Source organism: Pseudorca crassidens, chromosome 3 (assembly GCF_039906515.1).
Source record: "Pseudorca crassidens isolate mPseCra1 chromosome 3, mPseCra1.hap1, whole genome shotgun sequence".
Classification (NCBI taxonomy): domain Eukaryota; kingdom Metazoa; phylum Chordata; class Mammalia; order Artiodactyla; family Delphinidae; genus Pseudorca; species Pseudorca crassidens.
Window position 1 is genome coordinate 4,609,744 of NC_090298.1, and position 27,511 is coordinate 4,637,254.

The following is a 27,511-nucleotide window of genomic DNA, read 5'->3' on the forward strand; positions in this document are numbered from 1 at the left end:
TTCCCAGGTTTCTAATGTTCATTTGTTTGCTGAGCCCATAATGGGCCCTTTCAGTTTAGGGAAAAAGAAAAGTTTAATAACCTCCCCCTTCATTCTTTATATTCTTGCCTTCTGAACTCTTAATACATTAGACTCAGGTTTTAATGTGCTTGTGTTTTCTTTTCAAATGTCCGTCTCTTTATCTTTTTGTTCTAGGAGATATTTAAAATTGTATCTTTGAGGTTTTCTACTCTCTCTGTTTTGAAATTTTTTAATATCTGACAAATGCCTTTTTTTTTCTTTTAACTTTGTTCCCTCTCTTTTAAGGCATCCTGGCCTCTCTTTCCTTTTTGAAATTCTATTGTTGCTCTTCCTTTATTTCTATCTTTTTTCTCTGTTTCCCTCTCTTCCCCCCCCCCTCTCTCTCTCTCTCTCTCTCTCCCCCCCCCCCCCACCCACCTCTTGCCCACAGATCCTTTTCCCTCTATATTCCTTTCCTCTAGTAGTTGGATGGTGGATGTTTCTCTTTGCCTTTCATGATGATGTCTTCCTCCAATACGTAGTAATCCTTCTCTGTCTAGGCATACTGAGACTGAGGCATCAAGATGCTCATTAGACATTCTCCGGGCTGAAACAGGATCCTTCAACTGCTCTGTCACTTCCCCCAGAATTATCTATTTCTCCAAAGAAGGGTCCCGTTATTAGTTGTGTGTGTTTGGGGGTGGGCCAGTATGTGTGCCCAGCACAGCAGATAAGGGGCCTGGGGCTGGGGGTCTCAGAGCTTCCCATTTTAACAGCTCCCCTGGTTCTCCCAAGTTGGCCTCTCCAGTGGGAAACCTCCTTTCTGGCCCCCTTTAGCATTAAGGGAGGCAACAGAGATAAGCATGCATACTCAGTCTACCCCATTTTACTAAAGGCATCTACCATTGTTACTTAGATTGACAACTAAACAGTCGTAAGATACTGCAACTGTACACATTGCTGTACTATTAGCAGTGGTAAATAGAAGCAAGGCAATTGAAATATGGAGGAAAATTATTGGAAATTTTTACCAAAGTCTATGGTTACATCTGTTTGTATTGAGAAGAAAAGAATATGTTACCCCTAGAGTGATCAACTCATCCCAAATGGTCCAGGACTGTCCTGGTTTTAAAACTAAAAGTCCCATGTCTGGGAAACCGCCTCTGTTCCAAGTCAACCAGAGGGGCTGGTCACCCTGACCCCTCGCTCACTGTGTGACATGAAGAATTAAATTATGGTAGAAGATGCTCATCTACTTCTCTTATAACCAGTGATATTCACCATTGGATCACTTTCAAAAGAGGAGTGGAAATGGGGATCCAGGTACAATGTCAGTACAGGAATGTTAGTGATTAGGAAGTTATGTGGAGCCAATGAAGCTGGAGCTTTAAGGCTCCTGTCAATCTCATCTAATTTCCCAGTGTTGATTTTACTATTCTTACAGGGGTTGTCCTAAATTACATAAGCTTCAGGTCTCACAAAACCTGGATCTTCCCACTGATGGTGATGATGATAATGATAAAATAATAGTACCTGGCAAGAACCTAATGCTTGCTTAAATGAGGGATTAAGTCATTCAATCCTCAGAATAACCCCAGTAAGTGGATACTATTTCTATCCCCAGGGTATAGACATGGAGACTGAGGCAGATGGGCATTGGAGATTATATAGCAAGAAAATTATCAAGGAAACACTTAAACCAACCAGGCAGTTGTTATATGTACGTGAATCAGTATGAAATTGTATTCACAACTCATCTTTACTTTATTGGGTGTGTGTGTGTGTGTGTGTGTGTGTATAACATAGAAAATAGAAGTCCCCTACATTCCAATTTTCCCAGAACAGTTCCAGTTTATCCACAGTTATCCAATTCCTTCTGTCCCACTGTAAGTATAGTGCTCCTTTTACCCTCAGAAGTGTCCTAGTCTGGATGATAAACTACTCGGTTGCTCAACACATAACCCTTGCTCTCTAGATAATCATTCATGGAAATTCGTTGTAGGACCTTGTCAGACGCACTTCTTATAACTGTTACATAATATTTTTTAATTAGTCTGCAATGAAATGTATATTATTTTAGTAAAATCTTGTTTATATAACATCCTTAGAAAGTTTTTTTATACTCTAATGTTATGAAATATTCATTCATACTCTCTTCAAACATTTTGGTTACTTTAAATATTTGACTTTGGTCAAAATAAGATTTATTTTGATATAAAAAATGAACTGAAGGGAACTACAATTTTTCTCCAATTCCCAGCAATCTGTCCCAGCACTATTTATTGAAAATTAATCTTCCGCCCACTGAGTTGGAAGGCCAGCTTTTGTCTTAGATATGATATATCCCTGTATATAATTGATAGGATATCAATTTGGATACCAGTGACATGGATAGGATATATATCCATGGATATAATTCCTTGACCGGCCCTACTGCCCTTCCCTGTTTCACTGGTTCATCCTTCTGTGCCAGAATCTTACTGTTTGATGACCGTAGCATTTGACGAATGACTTACTTTCTTGGAACTTTCCTGGCTTCTTGAATCCTTTTTTCCAGATGACCTTTATATTCATGTTGTCAAGTTGAAGAATGAAAAAGATCCCTTTTGACATTTTAACTGGTATTACATTGCATTATCAGGTTAATTTAGACAATTGAAATCTTGAAAATATGGAAACTACCTATCAGACAGCAATGTTTTCTTCCTCCTTATTCCATTTGGTCATTGGGATTTTCAAGAACAGTTCATAGATTTATTTCCGTGAGTGAATGTATTTATATTTTTCCCTGAATATTTCATAACTTTAATATTATGAGTGAAATCTTTATGCCATTATATTTTAATGAGTTATTATTTTCTAGAGTAAAATATTAATTTTGTAACCTGACACAAAAATTTTATACTTTCTAATATTTTCAGTAATTATCTTATATTTTTTATATCATAAACCAATAATGTTAATTTTAGCTTCCTTTCCTAATGTTTATACCTCTTGTTTACCCCCACCCCCAGTTTAATCCCAATGACATATGCTTCTAGAATAATACTAAAATGTGTTCTTCCTTTTTTGACTATCCCTATCGGAATACGTCTACATTTTCACAAGTAAGCTCTGGCTTTTCACGTGATAGAAGCTACCCATTGCATTTTTATTTGTTTACCTTATGGAAATGCCACTTGTTTCTCAGGACTTACTGAATTTTAGCTGATGCTTTTTCTTCCTGACATAACAGTTTTGTGGCAGACATGGAGAGATTTTAAGAAAAGATGTTGACAAATCTGTTCTATGAAGTTTGTGAGGTCCTATACATATACAGGGTAGTGCCATGATCCTACCCCCACCACACCTCGAAGGAAGCCCCCAGGACACTGTCACCTCAGGATCTGGAGCTGTAGTACCTGGGTGAATATTCCTTTGATCAAAAATATTGGCCTCTCACACACAGGTCTGTGGAGGACACTTGAACTAGGACACATTTCCATCATTCAATCAAGTGAGCACTTGTGACATTAAATTTGTGAAGAAAAGAAAAGCACATCTCATTCTCCAGCCTGAGATGAATGAGGCCTGGGATGTGTGGTTAATTGCACCATCCTTGCATTCCTATCATGAACCTCAGCAATCACTGTGTATTCTTTAATGCATTGGCAGCTTTAATTTTATAGTATTTCTTTGTGATTTTAATACATTTTGTGAGATCAGTCTGATTTTATTTGTGTGCTATTTTTTAATAGATAAAGTCTTGTAGTCATTATTTCATCTCAGTTTGCTTCCTGTTTTTAGTTATTTAATGTTTCTCTACTGTTACTTTTCTAGCTTTTGATTTATGGCCTTCTCTTTTTCACCCCACTGTTTATTTAGGAAACATACCGTATATTTCTTAATCTACTTTAGTTACCTATACTATTTAAAATCATATACTTCAGCATTCTTTTCTGATTTATCAACTTCACAAATTAAAACTATTAAAAACCTTACTGGGTGAAATAAGATAATTAGTACATTTCTACTTCTTTCATTCTCTGCTCTTCACACTTCAGTTCATGCTCTAATCTTTGTTTTAATTGCTTGCATGTTTCTCATTTCAATTTAGCTTTAATATTATTTTTTTATATCATGTATCTCTATCATTTCAATAATGATAGCATGTTAATTCTGTGTTACAATCTTGACCACAGTTGTGGTCAAGCTTATTGGTTAAGCTAAATTGTCTGTTTAAATGGATCCAGTGGCCTCACCTGTCTTTCCATACAATAACCTTCTCATTCTTGAGTTTAATAGTTTAATTTTTTTCCTGGTTAGCAGGAGTGTGTCTCAAGGAGAGTTTTCAAGTCAGATAATTAAATCATGAATTTCCTCACTCCTTGCTTATCTGGGAGTGTCCGTCTGTTGCTTCTCTTCCAGCTGCCTTTCATGTCATCCTGTCATCTTATCTCTTCCTTGATGTCTTGCTTCATAGAATTCTTACTCACTTCTAATTTCCTGACAGTGTAATCTGTTTTGTAAAATTGGTTTTGATGAGTAAGTTTTCTTTCAGAATATTTCATTTCCTTAGTCTCTCTTTTGAGTGGTGTGTATCTCTTCTGCATGTGCATTTTGGTGGACAGAGGGTTGCTCTACAGTCTTCACATAGGTTCCAAGTAAGGTTCCTTTTTCTCAGTTCAGTTCTGATCAAGGCATTTGCACAAAAGTCTTTTATACACCAAAAATGGAGCTGATCTCCTTCCTCCCAGCCTTGTTCCTGTGGTGTAGTTTTCCCAAGTGCTTTATGGAGCAAATCTGAATGATTTGTGATGTGAGTAATGCCTTTATTTTGATTCTTTTGATATGTTCACAGCTTCTTAGCCATTTATTTGTTCTGGGAAAGGAAAACAAATAAATGGCTGGGAAAAGGAATCTCTTTCTTGCCTTACACCATCTTTCCCAAAATCTCCACCATGATTTTTTAATTAAAAAAAAAAAGAGTTTCAGAGACATGTGCTGTTTTCAAAATAAAGCTTTCAAAGAGTTTTCACACCCGCCAAACGGTTGTGTGGCCTACCTGTGGCTATTAGAGACACTAACTCAGAATCTGGTCTATTGATCAGCAAGAGCATTTTTTTTTTTTTACCTCTATAGACAATGCTACCATCCTGACTGCAGCAAAGGATGTTTGTGAAATTTTCTTCAGAATTGGCAGTTTTCCACACTGCCCTAGAGGCCACTGTGACCCATATTTGTGACATACCTCCAGTTGGCCTCTGAGTGGTGGGTCTCACTCACAACTCCAGGATCCTGGTTCCACCACCTGCTCCCACATATCCTTGAGCACATGAGTTAGTATTTCTCCACCTCAGTTTCCCATCTCTGAAATGGGCATGAAAATCATAACTGCCATATAAATTTGTTGTGAGAATTAAAGAGTTAATATAGATAAAGCATCTCATTAAATACTAGCTGCCATTACTAGTATTGGAACTAGTATTGGAACTCAGTAGACTTGGAACTAGTATTGGAACTCAGTAGACTAGAGGGACCTTGGCATTGGATTCATCAGTCCAGGTTGTCTGGCTATAGATTCCTCAGGACTTGGAATATATATTGGTTTCTTTAGGGCCATGAAAACTTCCACAGCCTGGCCGATGTCACTGCACACCTGTTAAACTGGGGTACACGATGAGCTGTACACGGGACTCTGCATGCAGCTGTCCACTGGCCTCAGCATTTTCTGATGCCTTTACTTGTTCTTCCTCAGGAGACCCTTTTCTTTAGTTCAAAGAAGTGAATTTTCCACCGATTTCTATCCCGTGTCTGTGGACACTAATGCAATTCTCTCGTGGCTACTTGTGCATATGTAGACCTTACATCATACAGGCAGTTAAAGAAAGACATCACTGTACTGTCTAAACTGCCCAGACACCGTTTCCATGTTCTGCATATTATATTTTGGAATAAATTATCATAAATGCTACACTGGTTGGCCGCTGTCCCAATTTGAGTCGTTTAAACTAGCTGAGTTAGAGAATGAAGTCTTTACATGTGGGGTTTCTCTCTGCATCAACTCATTGTAAGACTATTAAGCATATGTGAAACCTTTTAAATACAAAAGAGTGTTTTCTTATGTCTATATAGATAATGTAAATACCATTGAGTTATTAGGCTCTTTTTCAGCATAGGCTAATCAAGCATGCTGATTGTAATACAGCAAGTATCATTAATGAGACACTGGGATAGTACATGCCTTTTCATATTCCCTTAGTCTTTGTGCCTCAGCATTTTTAACGGGGTCGGGGGATTAACTGGGAGATTGGGATTGACGTATATATACTATGATGTGTAAAACAGATAGCTAGTGGGAACCTGCTGTATAGCACAGGGATCTCAGCTCCGTGCTCTGTGACGACCTAGGTGGGTGGGATGGGGGGTGGGAAGGAGGCCCAACAGGGAGGGGATACGTGTATACATAAAGCTGACTCACCTCACTGTACAGCAGAAACTAACAACATTGTAAAGCAACTATACTCCAAAAAAGAGAAAAGAGCAGTGGATCATATAATATTTACAACACAATTCATCTGATAAGTTTTGTGATGTTATATCTGAAGCTTTAGATTAGGAAGCTTATTCCAAAGGATAAATCAGTATTTAACTAAATAATTATTTAGTAACTAAATAGCAATATTATTTAACTAAATATTCTTTAAAGTGTTATAACCTTTCAGTATTTACAAATACGTAAGACCCACCTGATGGGAAGCAATTCAACCAATGAGTACCTAGGACTTAGTAAGAAAATAAGAAAGAACTGATCTGCAGTGTCTTGAAGAAGAATGAACACGACTCAAGAAGGTAGTTTCCCGGGGATGAGAGCCAGAAGGTTACATAAATATTGTTCTACATACTCTGTGTGTTCATTTCCTGGATCTGATTAATCTCCTCAAAGTGCTACGGTGAGAAGTCCGTTCCTGCAGAGGATGGAATGGTTCCCGCCTTATGGAGAAAGAGGACTCCAACATCAAATATTACCCACACATTCTTGGCAGACGCCCGGCCTAATGGCACCCCATGGTCAGAAACATCATCACAGCATGGGTGCCTTCATACCTGGACCTCAGTTTAGAAGCTGTTTGACAGCTTAACAGATAAAACTCAGAGATTCTTTGAAATCATTGTCAAGTCAGATCCTGCCGTCATCTTGTGGAAACTACAGTAAATATTCGTACGTCTGCTGTCATTTCTGTCCTTTACTTTTAAATTATTTACCGAGAAAACTCTCTATGTAGGTTTATGCCTCATATTCCCCCATCATTCAGTTGTCATTACTGCTTTCATAAATTAAAAAAAAAACAAGGAAGGAACTGAGTTTACCAGTTTTGTTTAGTTTTAGCACACTAACCACTCAGAAAGCTCTGTGGCTACTTCGTGGACTTGGGTTGTGTGACCCTATGACCACGACCTTCTTAGTGTCTCTTATTACCTTCCAGCAAAGAATGCGATCAAGGCTCTGGACAGGATATTGACGTTGATTTCATCCATGGTGTCAGTGTGCTTGCGGATTTGCTCTGTGTAAAATATGGATTTGATCTGCTTCTTTGGTTTCTCTCTTAAAACCCAATGGATTTATGGCCATTCCTGGCAACCCTGGTACATAAACCCTCTGTTGATGGTAAGTGACCAATCCCACGTGGCCCAGACCCCTGCAGCACCCCGCCCTGGTCGAGGGAAGAATCCTCGGGAACTGAGTGGCTGTGGTCTGGCTCAAACTGTCCAGATGTGCTGGACAAGGCCACCTGGAAAGCTTTCTTAGAAAATTGACTCCTGTGTTTGGAGAAGATGATTGCAAAGTATTTACCTAGGAGTGAAGATCCAAGAAACCCTACAGCAAAAACACCAGAAAAGCCTGACACTGTAGGAGTGATGCCATCATTTTAAAATCCTTCCATAAAAGGAAGAAGCCACCGTGGGGAGAGTTCAACTTCTGTATTAGAACAAGAAACTGACATTCCTTCCGAGGAGAACAAGGATCCAAGGCAAGTGAGTCGGCACAAAGTTCTTAGTGAATCTTCCATGACTTAAATTACATTTTGCACCTTGAAAGATGAATTTAACCATCTCCTATGGGAAGGTCATCCATTCTAAAAGAAAGAAAAATGAACCTAAGCCAGTTGTGAAATGTTTAAATCCATGTTAGACACAGGCTTTCCCTAGAGCATCACTAATAGGTTTTCTTGAGAAGCAGGAAAAGATATTACAGTTGTTACAGAAAATCTGGATGTCGTGGTGACTAAGGGAAGACCATGGACCTAACTGAATATTTTGACACTGATTCAATAGTGAATCATCACAGATGTCTCAAAAAACTGTTCTGTACGGTAATTAGTCATAAAGTAGAAATACACAATTTTACCAGAGTAGTGAATTCCACACTTACATGTGTGTGAAAGAAATACACAGAAAATTTGCAGCTATCCAATTAAGATATATAATGCCCCCCAAATGCCTGAATATATGCATTTATCTTAGGATGGTTTATTGCTAAGCCACACTGGATAACTGTCTCATTCGACTTCCTCAGCTGAAAAGCCCACCTTGCTGAAGCCTTGACTCACTGAGCAGCAGCAGTACAGAAGGACGGGTGGGAACACGGCTCTCTGCATGTCCCCCCGGCCTTGCGGCTTACCAGCTGTGTGACCGTGACCATCTAGGACCTGAGTGGCTGCATCAAAGGCTCTCACCATCTCTGGGCCTCGGTTTCCTCATCTGTAAAATGAGAATTCTAATGACGCCTCCCTGGCATTGTTAAATGTGTGGGTGTGTGAGTGTGTTAATCCGCATAAGCATTTGGAAGAGCTTGGGGCACAAAGCAGGCATCATGTTTGCGTAGAAAGGGACCCAGAGTGTGTCTAGGTCCTGAAGCTGGACTCTGGGCTCGAACCGTGGTCCACACCGCTTGTAAGACCTTCCTGAGCTTCACCTCCATCCTCTTGGAAATGAAATAAAGAATAGCACCCACCTCACTGGAGCTCAGAACAGCTAGGAGTTCACAGCTTTCCAGAGCCTGGCTTGGCTGTACCTTCGCTGAAGCACTGGCCGTCCACTTGCCCCTTCTTGCCACATATGAAGCCATCTGCTTTTGGCCTTATCCTCTCTTTAAGATTTACAACTCTTCTGCTAGAACTTCAAGATTTAGCATGTGGGACTGGGTGTTTTTATTGTTAACTTCTGTCTCCCACAATATCCCACTCCTCCCAGTAATCTGCTTTGGCTGCACTCAAGCTAGGTCTAAACCTCCGACACACCGACTTTATAAAGCCATTCTGGCCATTGTAAAAATACCCACCGCTTCCTGGTTTCTGCAGATGTGTGCAATCCTATTCCTCCTAAGTGGAGCTGGTTAAGTTTGGGGCTGGCAAACTATGGTCCCGGGGCCACGTGGAGCCCACCACCCGATTCTGTAAATAAGGTTTTATTGGAACACTTCTTGCCCATTCATTTACACGCTGCCTCTGTCTGCCTTCTCCCTGCCAGGGCGAGGTTGAGAATTTAAAATTGTGTGGCCACCAGCCTAACATACATATCTGGCTCTTTAGTAAAACGTTTGCCAACTCCTGGGCTAGATGAAAGCATTTTTTCAGCAAAACAAGTGTCTTAATAGAAAATGGTGACTCTATTTTCTGTCACCCATTTTCAGGGCAAAATTAGTGTTAATGTTATCACAGCGACATAGTCCGACACCAGCATCTCACCCTGCAACCTCAGAAGCTTCCGGATGGGTTTCCACCACCCGTCTAGCTCCCCATCTCTTGTCCATTCTGCAAGGGCCAGGCTCTTTGTCAAATACAAACCCGACATAGACACTCTGCTCCGTCAAGCCTGCCATGCCCCTCCATTGCCGTGCGCCTGGAACCCAGATCCCATTGTGTGGCCCCAGGATCCTCAGGGCCAGTCCCATCAAGTGCTCCGTCCTCTTGATCCCCGATCCTTGGTTACTAGGGCTTCTTGCCTCGCCTCCACCGGCCCTCCCACCTTGGCTTTCTGCAGCATCTATCTTAATGCTCACCCCTCTTAGGGTGTGTGTGTCCATCCCTTTTCACAGTTATTCTTGAAGACCCACCAGATCCAGAATCGGGTCTGGCTGAACCACACGCCCATGTGCATGGCCCGTGGGCTGCATGTCCGTGTTTGTTAAAAGGTGACCTGCATTCACTGTGTCACTTCGGCAAAGGGAATGCATGGAGTGGTGTGAAAGTGTTCCACGCAACATGTGTCAGGGGAATGTGAAGCTGGGAAACCACAAGTGACCTTGTGAGTCTGCAGTCAGGCTCTGGAGAAGAAGCAGGACCTGAGGTCAATTTTCCTGGGATGTGAGAAAGTTGCCAAAAGATGCCTCTGAGGGGTCACAATGTCCTAGTCATGTTTCATGGGTGAGGAGTATTTCCTGACGTTGTTTGCTTGATGATGGCAGTGGACACATTCCTCGCTCAGTGAGGGTGAGACGTAGCCTACAGACGCTTAGGAATTATTGCTTCTTATGGCTGTTTGGTCCCAATTTCCTCTCTCCTTTTCTTCACTCTTGTCCTTTGTATGAGGAGCAGAGGTTCAGGGGGAACACTCCTATCAGAACGAAGCCTACAGACCTTTCCTTCTTGCTACTTCCTCTTTATCACAGAACAGTCTCTCTCATTCCTTTAAAATGTGGAATTCTCATCGAGATTTGATTCTTGCCCTCCTTGCATTGTGATTTCTCCTGTTGAGCCCTGTCAGAAAGGAGCTAACTGAAGAGAAACACCAGGCTGGGAGAAGGAGTGAGTGAGCCTCATGGTGCAGGCTTAATTAGTACTCTGGACTTAGTACTCTATACTTAGTACTCTGTGCCTAGTGCTCTATACCTAGTACTCTATACTTAGCACTCTGCACCTAATACTCTATACCTAGAACTCTGTGCCTAGTACTCTGTGCTTAGTACTCTATACCTAGTACCCTGCACCTAGTACTCTGTGCCTAGTACTCTATACCTAGTATTCTGTGCCTAGTACTATGTGCTTAGTACTCTATACCTAGTACCCTGCACCTAGTACTCTATACCTAGTACTCTGTGCCTAGTACTCTATACCTAGTACCCTGTACCTAGTACTCTATACTTAGTACTCTGCACCTGGTACTCTATACCTAGTACTCTGCACCTAGAACTCTATACTTGGTACTCTACACCTAGTATTCTGAACAATCAGTATCTGGGGGGGAAGAGAAGGAGCACAGCAATGCAGCAGGTTCACCTGGGTGGTGAACTGTGTATTCTAGGAAATGGAGCTGACAAGGACTTCAGATAGTGAAGGAAGCACATTCATGTTAGCAATGAAACTAATTTTTCCTAGTCTCAGAATGGAGATTGGCTTTTATCAGACCAAACCCAGGAGCAAGGGGCCAATGTAGAGTCCATTCAGATGAGAAATGACAAAAATCTTGTACTAGTCTGGGTCCTCAGAAAAACAGAACCAGTAGGGTGTGTGTGCGCGTGTGTGTGTGTGTGTGTGTGCGCGCGTGTGTGTATGTGTGTGGAGAGAGAAATTTTAAGAAATCAACTGATGTAGTTGTAGAGGCTGGCACATCCCAAATCTGGAGACCCAGCAAAGGGTCAGTGCCATGGTTCAAGTCCAAAGGTCGTCTGCTGGCAGAATGTTCTCTTCTTCTGGGGAACCTCAGTCTTTTGCTATTAAGGACTTCAACTGATTGGGTGAGACCCACCCACATTATGGAGAGCGATCTGCTTCGCTCAAAGCCTACAGAGTTAAATGCTTACTTCATCTAAAAAACACCTCCCCAGAAACATCTAGAATAATGTTTGAGCAGATATCTGGGTTCCATTACCCGGTCAAGTTGACACATAAAATGAGCCATCATAGACCTGGATTTTGTCAGATGTGCAGGAGGGAGCAGTTTTGCTGGAGAAGAGGGAAGTAGAATCTATGATTTGGGGAGATGCAGGAAGGGTGGAGGATGGAAGCCAGGAGGGGTTCCACCCCCTGAAAGGGCATGCAGGGCAGAGGAGTGAAGGTGGGGACTGTCGTCTCCGGGTGGCCATTGCACCTCAGGTGGAGATGCTCTGTGGTGGAGATGCAGGGCTTTATATAGGTGAGGCACTTATGGGGGATTTGGGGGCTCTCACCAGAAGGAAAAGATGCTCTCCTTCAGCCCTCTGAAAAAAACAGTAAATTAAAGGAAACTCATTTAAAAATAACATACATACACATACACCTTGAACCTTTATTTTCACTTAAAATACATACATGCGCCCATTTGCTAATTTTTTTTTTTTTTTTTTTTTTGGCTGCATTGGGTCTTCGTTGCTGCATGCGGCCTTTCTCTAGTTGCGGTGAGCAGGGGTTACTTTTCGTTGCGGTGTGCGGGCTTCTCATTGCAGTCGCTTCTCTTGTTGTGGAGCACGGGCTCTAGGCTTACCGGCTCAATAGTTGTGACTCATGGGCTCTAGAGCACAGGTTCAGTAGTTGTGGCGCACGGGCTTAGTTGCTCCACGGCATGTGGGATCTTCCCGGACCAGGGCTCGAACCCATGTCCCCTGCATTGGCAGGCGGATTTCTTAACCACTGTACCACCAGGGAAGCCCCCTGCTAATTCTTTTAGTTATAGCCAAAGCTTATTTTGAGTAGGAAGATGCCTATTAAAGATCTAAGTTGATTACTTGCATAAAATATGCCCAATACCCATGATGTTCAGTATGAGTTTCTTGACAGAAGGCTGAAACTCGTCCTATTCATCCAGGTGCAAAATCATCTTAAATCTTTCATTTTTTCTTCATAGTTTACTTTTCTCTCAGCCACACCTAAGCTGAGAGCAATTCCATTTAATGACTGAGCTCTACTGAGTCATTCCAAAGATTCAGCTTAGTTTTCATAGAAGCAAGTGTCTCGTTTTCCATGCTCATGTTCCATTGAGCTACACCAAACTAATTATATTACACAATTCCTATAACAAGTTCAGCTGGCAGAGGCAGATTTGAGGGCAGGCTCAGCTGCTTCCCCGTGTGCCCACTGTCGCCAGGTGGTAGCAGAAGGATGTTGACAATGTGGACAAGGCTGGCTCTTCACCCCACCTGGCACTCAGCATGGTGTGGGCAGTGGCCTGGGGGTTTTGCCAATGGAGAGGCCCAACTGTCTGACAGGTCAGTTCAGAGTAGAGAGCTGCTCCTGAGGCTAGAAATGAACCCATGGCAGGAAGGCATTCATCCAGGTGGTGGTTCAGAGAAGAACAGATGTAGAGAATCCCTAGGACAGGCACTAATGGGGGAGGATCCCCCTGCTCTGTTCTCCTGGGGGCAGACATTGGAGGAGTCTCACATAGGAAGTTATATTGGTCCTTCCCAGTGGAAAACCAGTTGACTCCCTAGAGGGCAGGGTGGTAGAAGAGGGGTCTTTATAACCTAAATGGTGTCCTCAGCTATGAATGCAATCATTGTCACGACCTGCCATGCCCAAGCGAAATGTACATTACCGAAGACCTTGCACCCCATGAAGCCATCCTTGGGTAGGAACTGCATCTCCCCAGCTGTCAAGCTGTGTTGTTTGGGAGGATTGGAAGAGTGTCAGCACTGGACCTGTTTACCTTTACTTCTCAGAGCTCATCATTTTGAGGTGGGAAGGGCCAGCGCAGGAGGAAGCACCTCTGGTCCATCCCAGCTCCTCAGCCACTTTGGTGTTGGGGGGTCTTTCTTCCTGAAGGAGCCTAAGCCTGCATGAATTGCACTCCCGGAAGCTCGGGCGCTGGGTCTGGGGCCAGGCACCTGCTCCAGATCAGTCTTTAAAGCCAGGAGGGCTGTGCAGAGCAGGGGCAGCTGGACCAGGGGGCTGCTGGGCGATGGGGTTGCCTGGGTGGGCTTTTCACATTTGCCTATGACAGGGAGTGAAGGATGATGCCTCCTGCAGAAGAACCCACTCACCAGGCTTTTCCCCTGATGCTTTAATGGCACATCTCAGTTCTTATAATCGTTAAAAATAACATCAGTACAACTTTAATACAAAGGAGGGAGCAAAGGCACTTACCACCTTCAAAAGCCAGAGCGCTGGACTCTCCTGAGGAGCAGGTGTCCCATTTCTCAGAGTGTGTTCCCAACCCTGATGGTCATCTCGGCCACCAGGCTGGGGAAAGAGGGCTTTGTAAAAATTCAGATTTTTGACCCTCAACCCCAGATTTGTGATTCCTGCAGAATGGAGGAGAGGCCAGGGATGTGCAGATGCTTGAGGGGCCCGCCATGCAGCTGTGGTTGGGGAAACATGGTCTCAGCCCCAGGCTAGGTCACAGGGTCCTCTCAGCCCCTTGGTGCCATCCTTGGGCACGAGAATTGGAGATGTTAAACTTGTTAAAGTGGAGGGAGGTACCGCCTACCCAGTCATTACTCAATTTCAGTTGCAACTTGGCGTAGATTGCTAACTCGCCTACCTGTGTGCAGTTACCACCTGAGTTTTTTTTTTTTATCCCATAGCAGAGGGGTTTGTGATACAAAGAGTTGGGTACTGAGTGGATGTAAAAGAGGAGTGAGAGGGGGTTGCCTTCCCCACGTTGAACTCTGATGATGGGAAAGATGTTTATTCTTTCCAGAGCGGGGATGAGTCCTGAGGACAGTGCTGTGGGGGTTCCCTGCATCCTCTTTGCATCTTCCACTCCCTCTGTGACTGTCTTTGCTTCTTGGGCTGCCATTTCCCCATCCGTAAAACACAACCAGAAAAGCAGACCATTTCTGCAGTCCTTCCCAGCTCTACTGGTCAGCCTCTTTTTTTCCAATTTTCCATGGAAACCAGATGGAGGAGCAGCCCCACAAAGAACCAGCCCTTCATTGTCCCTCAGAATCTAAGGACTTCCCTTTCACCTTCTATGAGCTGAGGGTTTTCATTTGAGCTAATGGGGTGCACACACCCTCCGTGGTCTGCAGAGAAGAACCTTCAGATGAAGGATTTTTGCTGAAACAGGGAATTATTGGGGCTGTCTGCAACAGCGAGGTAGGTTTCTTTCACCTGTGTGTCCCTCATAATTCCATTTCCCCGCCTCCCATGTGTAAATGAATCCTACTGATTCTTCTCAAGATAACATCCGATGACAGGACAATGAGACAGCAAAATCTGGTAAAAAATTAATAAAAATCTCCATGTCTTTGGCTTCTCACAGTCCATAAAATTAACACCCACCACACCTCCTTTATGGGGAGCTTTTGATGTCCTGCAGTTTGGCTCGATGTGAGTCAGCAAAGAAATGCCGCATTTAAAGCCGAAAATTTACAGTCCTGTGTCTGGCTCGTTATAAATCTCTCCTTCAGTTTCACATCAAACAAAGTAGTTTAACTTTCGAGGCTGAACAAAATGAAGTCACTGTCAAGCTGCAGGCTTCCAAGTGCTGATGGCAAGAGCTTGGCTTCCCGATCCAGGTCCCCTGTTTCCTGAAGTCTGGCCCCGTCCTTGCCAACCAGTGGTCAGCCATGGACTTTCCCTTCTGAGGTGATGGTGGAGGCCAGTCCCCAGCATTGCTTCTAGAAGAATGCGTCCAGCAGACAGTCGGAGGGTTCAGAACATCCCTGCAAACAGGCTGTGGTGGAGGGGGATGCATGTGTGTCCGGCGTGTTGCTGTCACTTCTAATGCACTTACTACTGGACCCCGGGAGGATTTGCTCCAGACGTTAGAGTGTAAGCACAGAGCGCAAGCTGTTTGTCCAGGAACTCTGCCCCACCGACACCGTTCACTTACACATTTGGTTACCAAGATCGTTGGCCCTCTCAGAGCTGGATTTCTGCCCTGGAACTTGCCTGGAGTGCAGCTGGCATCCTACGATGCTGATGAAACATCCTTAGACATAGACCAATAATTCCCCAGTCAGCAGATGGACCAGGCCAGCTAATGGCCTGTGCGTGGCCCGCTGCCAGATGGGCTCAGGAATCAGCTTCTCTCCCTCCTCGTCCTCCCAAGACCTCTGATCCCGGCTGCTGTGCTTTCCGCTCACAGCCTGCCTGTCCTCTTTAAGTTAACTTCTTAGCTGGCTTTTTTTTTTTTTCCCCCTGTGGCTAAGGCAGATTTTTCAAACTGTCATCTGTTTATTGTTGGATGTGCACTGTTACCTTGGAAACAGTTCATTTAGATGAAAAGCGTGGTAAATCTCAGATCACCTATACATGTGACGGGGCTGTAGTTTCATACAAAGACAAGGTCCTTCTGTCTTCAAATCCCACACGCTGCCCTGCCCGTAGGGCCGCAGTGGCGTCTGTCATAGGCCCTGGGCCACTGAGTGTGGAGCCTGTGAATGTCTGTGTTTATAGTCACAGAGGATTTTAAAGATGATGTCGGAAAGTAAAAGTGGGCGATTTGATTAAGTACAGCCTACCTGAAGGTTGTGCTGGATACACTAGCACGTGAAGGTCGTGACTGACCGATGTGGGAGACACCTTGTAATCGGAGCTGTGTCTGAATGTTGTCCTTCACCCTGTCCAGCTCGCACCTCCCTGGAACTAAATCCAGCTGTGAACGTGGCCTTCTCTAGGTTCAGGCTGTGACCCGGGTTCTGCCCCGTCATGACTCCTTGTGTTTATTGAGTTAATGAAAGACCGCTCCGCAGAAGATCAGAAGTTATTCCTCAAAATGGAATTGGCTTAGTGCTTCATCTTGAAACTTTGAAGAGAACAGAAGAAGAAACTGAAACCGAATTCCAAACTGAAGGGAACAGCTCCTAATGCTGAATCCGTGACAGCCCTGGGCTGGCCGTGGGTGATGGTCCGCTGTGAGCCTCAGGCGCTGGTCCCCACCGAGGGTGGCCTCTGAGCCTGAGTGGCAGTTACAGCACCGTGCCTGCCTGGCGGGGGAGGGGGTGGTGCTTCATGACAACGTATTTCACTAAACCAAATACCCTTGTTGGGAATTTGTATTTTCAAAGGAAACATTAAATAACCAAAACCAAAACGTTATTATTATTTTTTTTTTATGAGGAGGTGAAAGTCATTTTCTGATAAACAAATAATTACTGTTGACAATTAGGGATGTTGAATATGGAACAGATGGTGCCAGGAAATTCTGCTCAAACTGTTGAGTGACAACCATAAATTCCACCACCTCTCCTGGCAGCACTGAGGGCTGTAAGGGTGAGCCCCAGGGGAGCCCTCAGCCAGGGCAAGTACTGTGGTGGCTGCGTAGCTGAGTCCTCCAGATCCTGCCGGGGAAACATGACTGATTTGGGTTATACCATCCACCTGCTTTGTTCCAGATGGCAAACTTGAAAAACCAGAACAAAGCAGGACAAGTATGGCCACTGGTAGCTACCCAACACACCTTGTTCTGCTCATGGAACCCTCAGACGTCAGCACAGAAGCTTGCATGGATTTCGACTCTTCCATAAGCTGAAATCAAGACATTTCCCCAGAGCTCTTCCTGCGAAACAAAGCAGACACTTGGCATTTCCAGATGCTGTGTGAACGATCTTTGCTCAGGACCACTTCTTAATGATGTGCAGAAGAGAAGGGCAGAGAGTGGACCAACCCAGTTGGAACAGCTTAAGATGGTGGAGATAGAGGACTTAACTCAGGGGTGTGAAAAGCCTTGGAGGAGCCAAGACGCCTTTGCACACCAATTATAGTTTATGAGGCTGCGGGGTTGAGAGAGCAAACTTAAGAAGTGGGAGGAAACATAAAAACAACAGAAAAGCAATGGAGAAGATCCAAATGCAGACTCATCACAGCCAGGAGGCCAAAGCCCATGTTTCATAAGGGTTAGGCATAATTTCCGTGGTTTAACATGATATTAAAGAACGCTAATCTTGTTGACATTGAAAAATGGAAGCATTTCCACGGTTGATAGAGAACAGTTCCTACAAACTTGACATAGTTTATTATTATATGAGTAAAACTTTGCATTCTTTTTAAATAATTTTCTTAGAAATATAATAGAGTCTGTTCATGAGAAACACTTGGTATAAAATAGTTCAAGGCTTCTACAAACAAAAATAGGTAAAAATATCATGGTACACCTCAGGGTAAAGGCACCAGGTGATACTGCAGGGCTGCTGAGAGCCCAGGCATGGCAGGGGGCAGATCCTTTCCACTTCCCATCCAGGGGAACTTTCACAGGAGTCCAAAATCTGGCTCTAAAATGATTTGGGTCACAGACCCCTTTGAGAACTTGAGGAAACATGCTGGTGGTTTGCTCAGCAATCTTGGAGGCATGGTCCACCTAGAACTTGTAGGATTTCAGGTGTCTGTGGATCTCCTGGTCCTTTATGCCTTTATTTCCTTATTTAGATATTCATCTACTCAGTCTGGTACTGCAAAATATTACAGACTCTGAAAATATGTTCATGGAAGCTTTTCAGGGTAAGAAAAATGTTTGTTTTAGACATTGAGTTATAAAAATGTTGAATTTAAAAGTTGCTCATACTTCCCTCAATCATGTTAAAAAAATAACATATATTTACACACACACACACACACACACACACACACACACACACACACACACAGAAAGCACCTGAATCAAAGGTGAGGAGCTAATGAGGAATCATTGTCCCCGGGAGGAGGGATGGTGAGTACTTTCCTCCTCCCTTGTGTTTCTCCCCACGTAACCCGGTGCACACACTCTGTCCTCACAGAATCTCTTCTGTTGGTACAGCATCTCTGAGAGGCCCCTAGTGAGCTCTCGGCCAGGCTTTCTGGACACTGCTTTGCATCCTCAACCCAAGTGTGACTGTCCAGGCACCCTGTGCCTGGAGAACCAGGCATCTTCACAAATCCTGTCTTCCCTCCAGATTCAAGAGGAAATCTTGTTCTATCAGTTCACACTCAGAAATGCTGTGGAACAGGACACAAGTTTTCTGCTCGGGGCCCTTGAGCCCTCCTCCTAGACTTGGCCGAGGCAGAGCCTCACGACAGCTTCCTGGGCCCTGCTGTCCCTCGATGTCCCATCACGCTGACAGCTGGACACATCGCCAGACCCTGCTCCACCTGCAGGGGTCACGCTTCTCTGTCTGAGGGAAGGAGATCACGGCTTTTCCTTTCTCCTTGGGGATGATTTTTAACCACCACCGACACGGAGCCCCATGGGCCCTGAGTTTTCTGTAGAATTTTCAAATGTTGCTTACACGCCCTGAACAGGGAGACAAATATGAGTGGAAATCAAGTCCTCTTAGAGTCCAAATGGCAAATGGCCGTCTCCCCGGGACCCAAGGACGTCCGTCCAAATGGGTACTCCTTACTGGACCGCATCTCACCTCCCGGCTCTCCCGCCCCAGACGGGCCCCACCCTGGCTGTGCCCTCAGCCCTCCTGCGGGTGGACTTGTGCAAAGCTCTGGGGACACATGCAGGCTTATCTGAGAGCAAATGGTGATGCCACGGGGCTGAGCTGGACCCAACATCCCCACCTCCATCATCTGCCGACATGCCTATCGACAAAGAATGCTTTTACAGTCAGAAGAGAGAGAAACAGGGCTGCTTCGAGAAACATCCTCGAGCATCAGCAGCTGCTAACAAATTGAAAGAAAGACGAGCAGACATTATAGGTCTCCTGCTGGAAGTCATCACTTTTAAAGTAATCACACAAAACAAACAAACAGACAAAAAACCCGCATCTGACAAAGGCATTAGATCCACCTAAATTACAGGAAGTGCAGAGGAGCATACTAAGTGATACCACAGAGATGTAACTTGCAAAGTCCTGAAATCAGCAAAAAAAAAAAAAAAAAAAAAAATGGAGACGCAGTAAGGTATGCAATCTTTCTGTCACAGATAAATGGAATAGAAAAATAAATGAGATTACAGAAGAACCTACAGACTAAAAGAGAAGAAAGACACATCAACCAATTGCAAACTATGAGCTTTATTCAGATTCTGACTCTGACGAGCGATGAAATTTTGACATTGACGACATACTTGGGAATGGAACGCTGAATATTTAATGGGGATTATCGTTAAAAATTTTAGATGTCACCATGGCATTGTGGTTATGTTGAAAAATCTAAGACTCCTTATCTTTTAGAGATGTGAATTGAAATATTAATATGTCTAGAATTTGCTTCAAAATGCTATAGGGATGGGGGCATAAACTGATCATCTTTGGAGCTGAGTGGACACGGAAGGCCTTTATTTTTGTACAAGTTTGAAATTTTCTTTAGAAAAAAGTTTTCTAAAGAAAAAAACTTTCTTTAGAAAAAAGGGAACAGACACACTGTTGAGGGGAGTTATTTCCAAGTACAAGTGAACCCGAAAGCCAAGGGAGGGGAAGCATGACCACCAGGAATGCTAATCGTGGAAGTTAGAAGGGGTAGGGGCTCAGGGAGACTGCCTGGCAACTGAAAATAACTGTGCACCTATAGACAGTAGGTGGGAAATGATGCAGGTCGATGCCCGCACAGACACGGCCCTCCTCTCTGGAGAGCTGGCACTGTCCCTCACTGTGGGTCTCTCTGTCCCCCAGGTGGTCCGTGGGGAACTGGAGCGCCTGCAGCCGGACGTGCAGTGGAGGAACCCAGAGCCGGCCCGTACAGTGCACGCGGCGGGCACACTACAAATCGGAGCGGGTCTCCGCCAGCCTGTGTCCGCAGCCCATGCCCTCCAGCCGACAGGCCTGCCAGCCTCAGAGCTGCCCACCCGCGTGGAGCGCCGGGCCCTGGGCGGAGGTAATGGGGCAGGGCCAGCGTACGGGGACGGCGGGGCCCCTCCTAGGCAACGTGGGGCTGGAGTCTTACCAGGCCTTGCAGGAGCTGACGCGCTCTTCCCGTGCAGTGCTCTCGAACCTGCGGGAAGGGGTGGAGGAAGAGGTCCGTGGCCTGTAAGAGCACCAACCCCTCGGCCAGGGCGCAGCTGCTGCCCGACGCTGTCTGCACCTCGGAGCCCAAGCCCAGGACTCACGAGGCCTGTCTGCTCAGGCGCTGCCACAAGCACAAGAAGCTGCAGTGGCTTGTATCCGCCTGGTCCCAGGTAGGTGCACTGGTCCCAGGTGGGTGCACTGGTCTCACCTGGGTGCACTGATCCCAGGTGGGTGCACTGATTCCAAGTAGGTGCACTAGCCCCAGATAAGTGCACCTGATTCCAGGTAGGTGCACCTGATTCCAGGTAGGTGCACTGATCCCAGGTGGGTGCACTGATTCCAGGTCGGTGCACTAGCCCCAGGTAGGTGCACCTAATTCCAGGTAGGTGTGCCGGTCCCAGGTGGGTGTACCTGGTCCAAGGCAGGTGCACTAGTTCCAGGCAGGTGCACTAGTTTGAGGTAGGTGCACTGGTCCCAGGTAGCTGCACTGATCCCAGGTGGGTGCACTGGCCCCAGGTAAGTGCACTGGTCCCAGGTGGGTGTACCTGGTCCCAGGTACGTGCACTGATCCCAAGGGGTTGCACTAGTCCCAGGTAATTGCACTGGCCCCAGGTAGGTGCACTGGTCCCAGGTAGCTGCACTGATCCCAGGTGGTTGTACCTGGACCCAGGCAGGTGCACTAGTTCCAGGCAGGTGCATTAGTTCCAGGTACGTACACTGGTCCCAGGTAGGTGCACTGGCCCCAGGTAGGTGCATTTGGTCCCAGGTGGGTGCACTGGCCCCAGTTGGGTTCACTGATCCCAGTTGGGTGCACTGATCCCAGGTAGGTGTGCCGGGTCCCAGGTGGGTGCACTGGTCCAGGTAGGTGCTCCAGGTCCCAGGTGGGTGCACCAGGTCCAGATGAAACTGGGTCGACCAGCTCCTGCCTTGGGGCTGCCTCTCATCTGGTCTCTCTGCTTCCACTTCTCCTCTGCTTCTTCTTCCCCCAAGTCTCTGATCCCTGCCCATAGCCCAGTATTCAGTCCTCCCTCCTGGCACGCACTCGTTGGAGTGTCCTTCGGCTTTCTCATCACATCCCTGGCGTACCTCACCCAGGTCATCCACGCGCTCATCACTCCCTCGTGTTGAGCAGCGATTGAGTGGGTGAACGGGGGCAGGTGTGAGGGGAGGGGTGTTCATTGCCCTGACCATGGGGTGGGGGCACCCACTGCACCCCAGAACACCTGCAGCCACTTCTCTGGCCATGCTTAGGTAGTAGAGCAGGTGGATGACCTCAGGAGACAGAGGACCCGTTCCCTGAGAGGAATGTGCATAGGCAGGCTTCTCATTTGGGGAAGAGACTGCTTGTGCTGGGTTTGCTCAATGCCTTGTGCTGCTGAAGGCTGGGAAGCCCCTGATCTGCACTGTCGGGGGACTGTCCCAAGCCCTGCTCCTCTGAGACCAACATTTGGAAACAAGAGTTTGAAGTGTTAAAGGTTTTGTGCCTCGCTTTGGCCCAAGTTGGGGCCGGACATCCTGCTGGGGAGCAGACAGAGCTGCCCACCCCCGTGCCCGTGAGGGGACATCGGGAGGCCATGCCAGGCCCCTGCCCGGGTGCAGCGAGCCCAAGGGTTGCCTGAGCGGCCTGTGAGAGGCTCCTTCAGAGAGGTGTGCATCACTCAGAGGCACAGGGGTCAGTAAAGCACAGCGGACATCAGAAAGCCAGCCGCCCAGAGAGCAGCAGCCGCCGCCACCCTCGGGAGCTCGCCTGTGATCCCAGCTGCGGGGCTGCCTTTCTAGAGCGGACGTGAAGAGGAAGGCCCCAGCTCCCGGATCCCGCGCCCTCAGGGGCAGACTCAGGACCACAGCCCCCGTACCCACACCTCCAATGGCAACCTGCTCAGGAGGGAGGAATGAATCAATAAAGGGATGGTGTGCCGAGCAGGGCATTTAACCCGGGTGAGACAACACTTCCATTTGCCACTGAAAACTAAAAACATCATCACTCTTGGATAAAGCCTGTTTCTGCTAAGGTAGAATTCCTGGTCCTCTGTCTCCTGGGACCTGGGAACATCAGAGTCTCTAGGACTGAATCGCGTTGTCGTCAGAAGACTTTTGTTTCTGTGCATATCCCCAGAGGCTAAGTCCTTAGGAAGGAAGCAACTGGGGCTGCATAGTGTCTGGGAGGTGTCCCCCTGGGAAGCCCTTGCACTGAATGTATAACACATACGGGTGCATACACACACACACACACACACACACACACACACACACACACACCCCAGAACTTCTCTCTTAGGCATGGCCCCAGCAAGGCCCTGGGAAGAGTCCTCCAGTTCATTCCTGGCATCAGGACACACTGAGCACACCCGTAAGCCAGGTCTGAACATGAGTGTGAGACCAGAACCCAGGCATCTGGGCTCCTCCACTTATGTGATCTGCAGAAATGTCAGCCCAAGACAGCAATGCCAGCCACTGGGACCTTCCCCGTGACCTCCAAGCTGACCTTTTGGTCTTCTCTGTCATCCCTCTGTGACAGGTGTCTGCAGCCTCTGCCTGGCCACAGATTTGCCCAGAGCCCCACCGCCCATGCCAGAAGGTCTGGCTGCAGTGACAGCTCAGGCTCAGAGCACATCACCGTGGGACCGAGTAGGTTCGCTGTCTGTGCTCGCTGTCTTCAGGGCAGCACTCGGCTTTCTGAGGATGATTGTGAGCCCTGGGTTTCCCCTGCCTGCCCCTGCTTCAGGGGCCAGCATCACGCTGCAGTTGGGTGGTGTGAATCCATGGAGCTATTACATTTCAGTGCATTCTGGTGTCAGGTACAGCCCAACATTTCAATTTCCCAGTGAAGCAGTAGCTCCAGAATTACTCTCTTCACGGTTTCTGATTGCCCTGCCCCAACTCATGCCCCCAGTGCTAGACCACTGTGACCACAAGGTCTTCCTTTTTATGGCAGATACTGTCACACCTTTTTAACATGCCAAGGTCCCATGTATTCCACTGACCATTTATACTTAGGAAAACGGTCAAGCTGATATAACCAGGAGGCTTCTTGACTCAATGATTTTGTAGAAGAGACAGCCACCACAGGAGAAATACCTTTCACCCGCATCCTTTGTTGTCTTTTCTTTTCAGTGCTCTGTTACGTGTGAAAGAGGAACACAGAAAAGATTCTTCAAATGTGCTGAGAAGTACAGTTCTGGGAAGTACCGCGAGCTGGCCCCGAAGAAGTGCTTGCACCTACCGCAGCCCCACCTGGAGCTGGAACGCATCTGCGCCCCATTCCCCTGCCCTAAGCACCCCCTGTTCGCGGCTGCAGGCTCCCCACAGGCTGACTGGTTTGCCTCGCCCTGGTCTCAGGTAGGGGTGAAGGGAGGGCGAGCAGAGCCCCTGCTCAGTGTTGGTGGCTGGCCTGGGTGGAGAGGTTCCGGCTGGATGTGAGCTGCTCGAAAGCAGATAGTCACAAAACAACCATCCCAACTGGTATTTACCCAGAGATCACTTTGTGGCAAGTGTCCTGCTAAGTGTTTTACTGTGTATCCTACACACTGACAGGTGGGTAGATACATACATGCATACATATATGTACATTTTATATATACAGTCCCCAGTGCCTACCAGGGCACCGAGCCCATACAGAGTATTCACAGAATATTTGCTGAATATGGAATTCTAAATGAAAAACAAATTCAATGAGTGACTCAGGGGGGCTTCCCTGGTGGTGCAGTGGTTAAGAATCCACCTGCAAATTCAGGGGACACGGGTTCGAGCCCTGGCCTGGGAAGATCCCACATGTCGCAGAACAAATAAGCCCGTGTGCCACAACTACTAAGCCTGCACTCTAGAGCCCGCGAGTCACAACTACTGAGCCCACGAGCCGCAACTACTGAAGCCCGCGTGCCTAGAGCCCGTGCTCTGCAGCAAGAGAAGCCACCGCAAGGAGAAGCCCGTGCACATGTGTTTCTAGTCACTGAGGATCTCCCCAAGTCTGTGTACCTGATGGGATGAGGGAGGAAAGCTCCCAGAGGAAGCATCGGGAATGTGGCCAGACCAGCTCCTAAAGAAGCAGGCTGCTGGGTCCCCAGCTCCACAGAAATGTGTAACCAGTGTTGATCTGGGTAAGCTTTACTAAGGACTGAACAATTACTGTTATTGATCTGCCAGTGGGGCAGGCCACATCCCAGGCAAGACACGCTCGTCTGCACCACCTGTCCTGGAAAGGACATCAGTGTTCTGTGTGGAAATCAGTGCCAGCCAGGGGCCAGGCAGGAGGAGTGACTGGTGCAACCACAGTGCTTAGCCAGACGGGACCAGTGGGGCCAGACTTTGACCAGCTCTCCCTCCATTTGAGTCTCCTCACGTATTTCCTGGCCTCCAGGACCCGTCTTCAATCCCTCCTGATGCAAAATCCCTTTCCTGAGGCCCCTGCACCATGACAGCCACTGTGCGTGGCTCCTCTCAGAAGGGACACCACACCCTGCCTCCTGGGCATGTCCTGTGTCTTGCCGTGAACAGTGTCCCCAAAACTCATGTCCACCCAGGACCTCAAAATGCGATCTTATTCAGAAATAGGAAGTTTGCAGGTTTAATTAGCTAAGATGAGGTCATTCTGGATTTGGGCGAACCCTAACCCAATGACCAATGTCCTTATAGGACACACAGGGGAAAGGTCATGTGATAATAGAGGCAGAGGTCACATTGATGCAGCTATGGGTCCAAGAACACCCAGGATTGCTGGCAGCCGCCGGACTCTGGAAAAGGATGAGCAGATTCCCCCTTAGGACCTCCAGAAGAGACGGAACTTGCTCCTTCTGCCAATGTCTTGATTTTATACTTCTGGCCTCCTGAACTGAGAGAGTTGTTTCTGCTGTTTCAAGCTCCCCAGCTTGTAGTCATTTGTTCCAGCAGCCCTGAGCATCTAACATGGTTGTTTTTGGTGTCACCGAATCTAGCCTGGGTCTGCTTGCCCAATGCACAGCAAAGCCAATCTACTGACACCATTTTGTGGTGAAGGAAGGTACAGTGTTTACTGCAGACACCAAGCAAGGAGAACAGCCTCAAAAAGACCTAAACTCCCTGACAGCTTTCAGGAAAGGGTTTTTAAAGACTGAGGGAGAGGGTTACGGGGTACATGATCAGCTTGTTCACAGTTCCCTGATTGGTTGATGGTGAGGTAACAGGGTGGTATTTCAGGAATCTTGCCGATTTTCTGGCCCCAACCGGTATGGGCTCTATGTGCTGGCTGGTGGTCAGCATGCAGTTGACTTTCTCTGGTGGGGTTTCAGTGTCTGCAAAACAACACAAGGACATGGCTCAGGATGTTATCTGTAGCCCTTGAGGAGGAACCAAAGGTCCTTGACTTTGTTTTATGGCTAAACTATTATTTTGTATTACTGGACTGTTTTCCTTTGTTTCAGCATTTTTTAACTTCTCTGATTAAATTTTAATTTTTGGTACTTGGGGAAGGCCTAGGAGGTTAAAGCTTTTCTACAAACAAGAGGTGGGGGACACTGGGGGTGTCTGTCCCCAGGAAGGCCCTGCAGGGTGCTGCTCATTTTCAGTTGTGTCCTTGTCCCATCATGTTTCCTCCTGACCCCCCAAGGGTGACTCCCAGCAGCAAGGGCTGTGTCTTAAGTTCCTTCACATTCCTCTTAGCCCAGCTTGCAGTCTGAGGACAGTGGGCATGTGAGCTACAGCAGCTGAATCCGACAATACCATGGTGTCCGCCAGCACAGGGTTTTCTCCAGAAGGAGGAATGTGAATCTCAGAGGGGAGACCTCAAGGCTCTGTGACCCACAGTCCCCTGATCCAGGAATGGCCAAGAGGTGACAGGCGGTGGGCTCTTTCACTCTCAGGTCTCCTGATTCCCCACAGACCGGGGTCCCCAAGCATGGCACTCACCCTCCCTCATGTGTGCCCGCCACCCACAATTCTATTGAACAATCTTCTGACGTAAACTCAACCCTGAATGCAAATCTGAAATGAACAAGTTTGACAGAGCAAAAATCACACAGAATTATGATTTTTATCTAAGGCCAAAGGAAACAAACGGAAATATATATTGGAACCAAATTAATCCACCACGGAATTTTTTTCAGTATTAGCTAAAATTTTACTAGAATAAAACCATTTTAAAATCCCCCCAAATGAAGCCCCAATTCATTCTGTTGGAGCTCTGCTGTGTATGAGAGCCCAGGATTGGCTGGTAATCAATAATCTTCTCTAGAAATCGCAACATCCCAGCCCGGCCATTGCCGTCCCTCTGGTGCCTCTGCCACATCCCTGGTCCCAAACTCTGAGCTCTGAAGAAGGAAACCATCCCTCAGTCCTTGGAGAGGAAGAGGCAGAAAGACCTTCCACACACTGTATGCACTGCCCTCTAGCTGTGTTCTTGCTTTGCTTGGTTCCTCTTATCTTCAAACTTGATGTTGCTTTTTCATTTACAAATATATGAACTCCTCCCCAAATGGTATTTAAATTAGAATTTGTTTAATTTAGAATATTGGACCAGGGGACCTTTGAACCACATCCTTTTCAAGCATTTGCTGTTTTTAAGTAGGTCAAAAGTATCACTTGCTACACACGTTTCCCTTCTATTTTCCTCTGAGTGCACAGGCTTTCCAGCAAGGTGAAGGGATGGATGAGCTAAGAAGCTGAGGCGAGTTGTTTCTGAGGCAGATGCTTCGCTTTCTCTGTCTTTTTGAGAATGTGAGTCAGAGGCAAGTACAGGTGGATCCCAAGACCATGGTCCCTCTGTCCGTGGGG

The 27,511-nt window shown here is 46.5% G+C and overlaps 1 protein-coding gene across 1 annotated transcript in view; it reads left to right on the forward strand.

Moving 5' to 3' along the window:
• ADAMTS16 (ADAM metallopeptidase with thrombospondin type 1 motif 16) overlaps nucleotides 1-27,511 on the forward strand; it is a 154,294-nt gene that overhangs the window by 119,362 nt on the left and 7,421 nt on the right. The window contains exons 18-20 of the mRNA XM_067730343.1: nucleotides 20,435-20,636; nucleotides 20,743-20,937; nucleotides 23,882-24,106. Coding sequence (XP_067586444.1) covers nucleotides 20,435-20,636; nucleotides 20,743-20,937; nucleotides 23,882-24,106 — 622 coding nt within the window. The remainder of the gene's footprint in view (nucleotides 1-20,434; nucleotides 20,637-20,742; nucleotides 20,938-23,881; nucleotides 24,107-27,511) is intronic.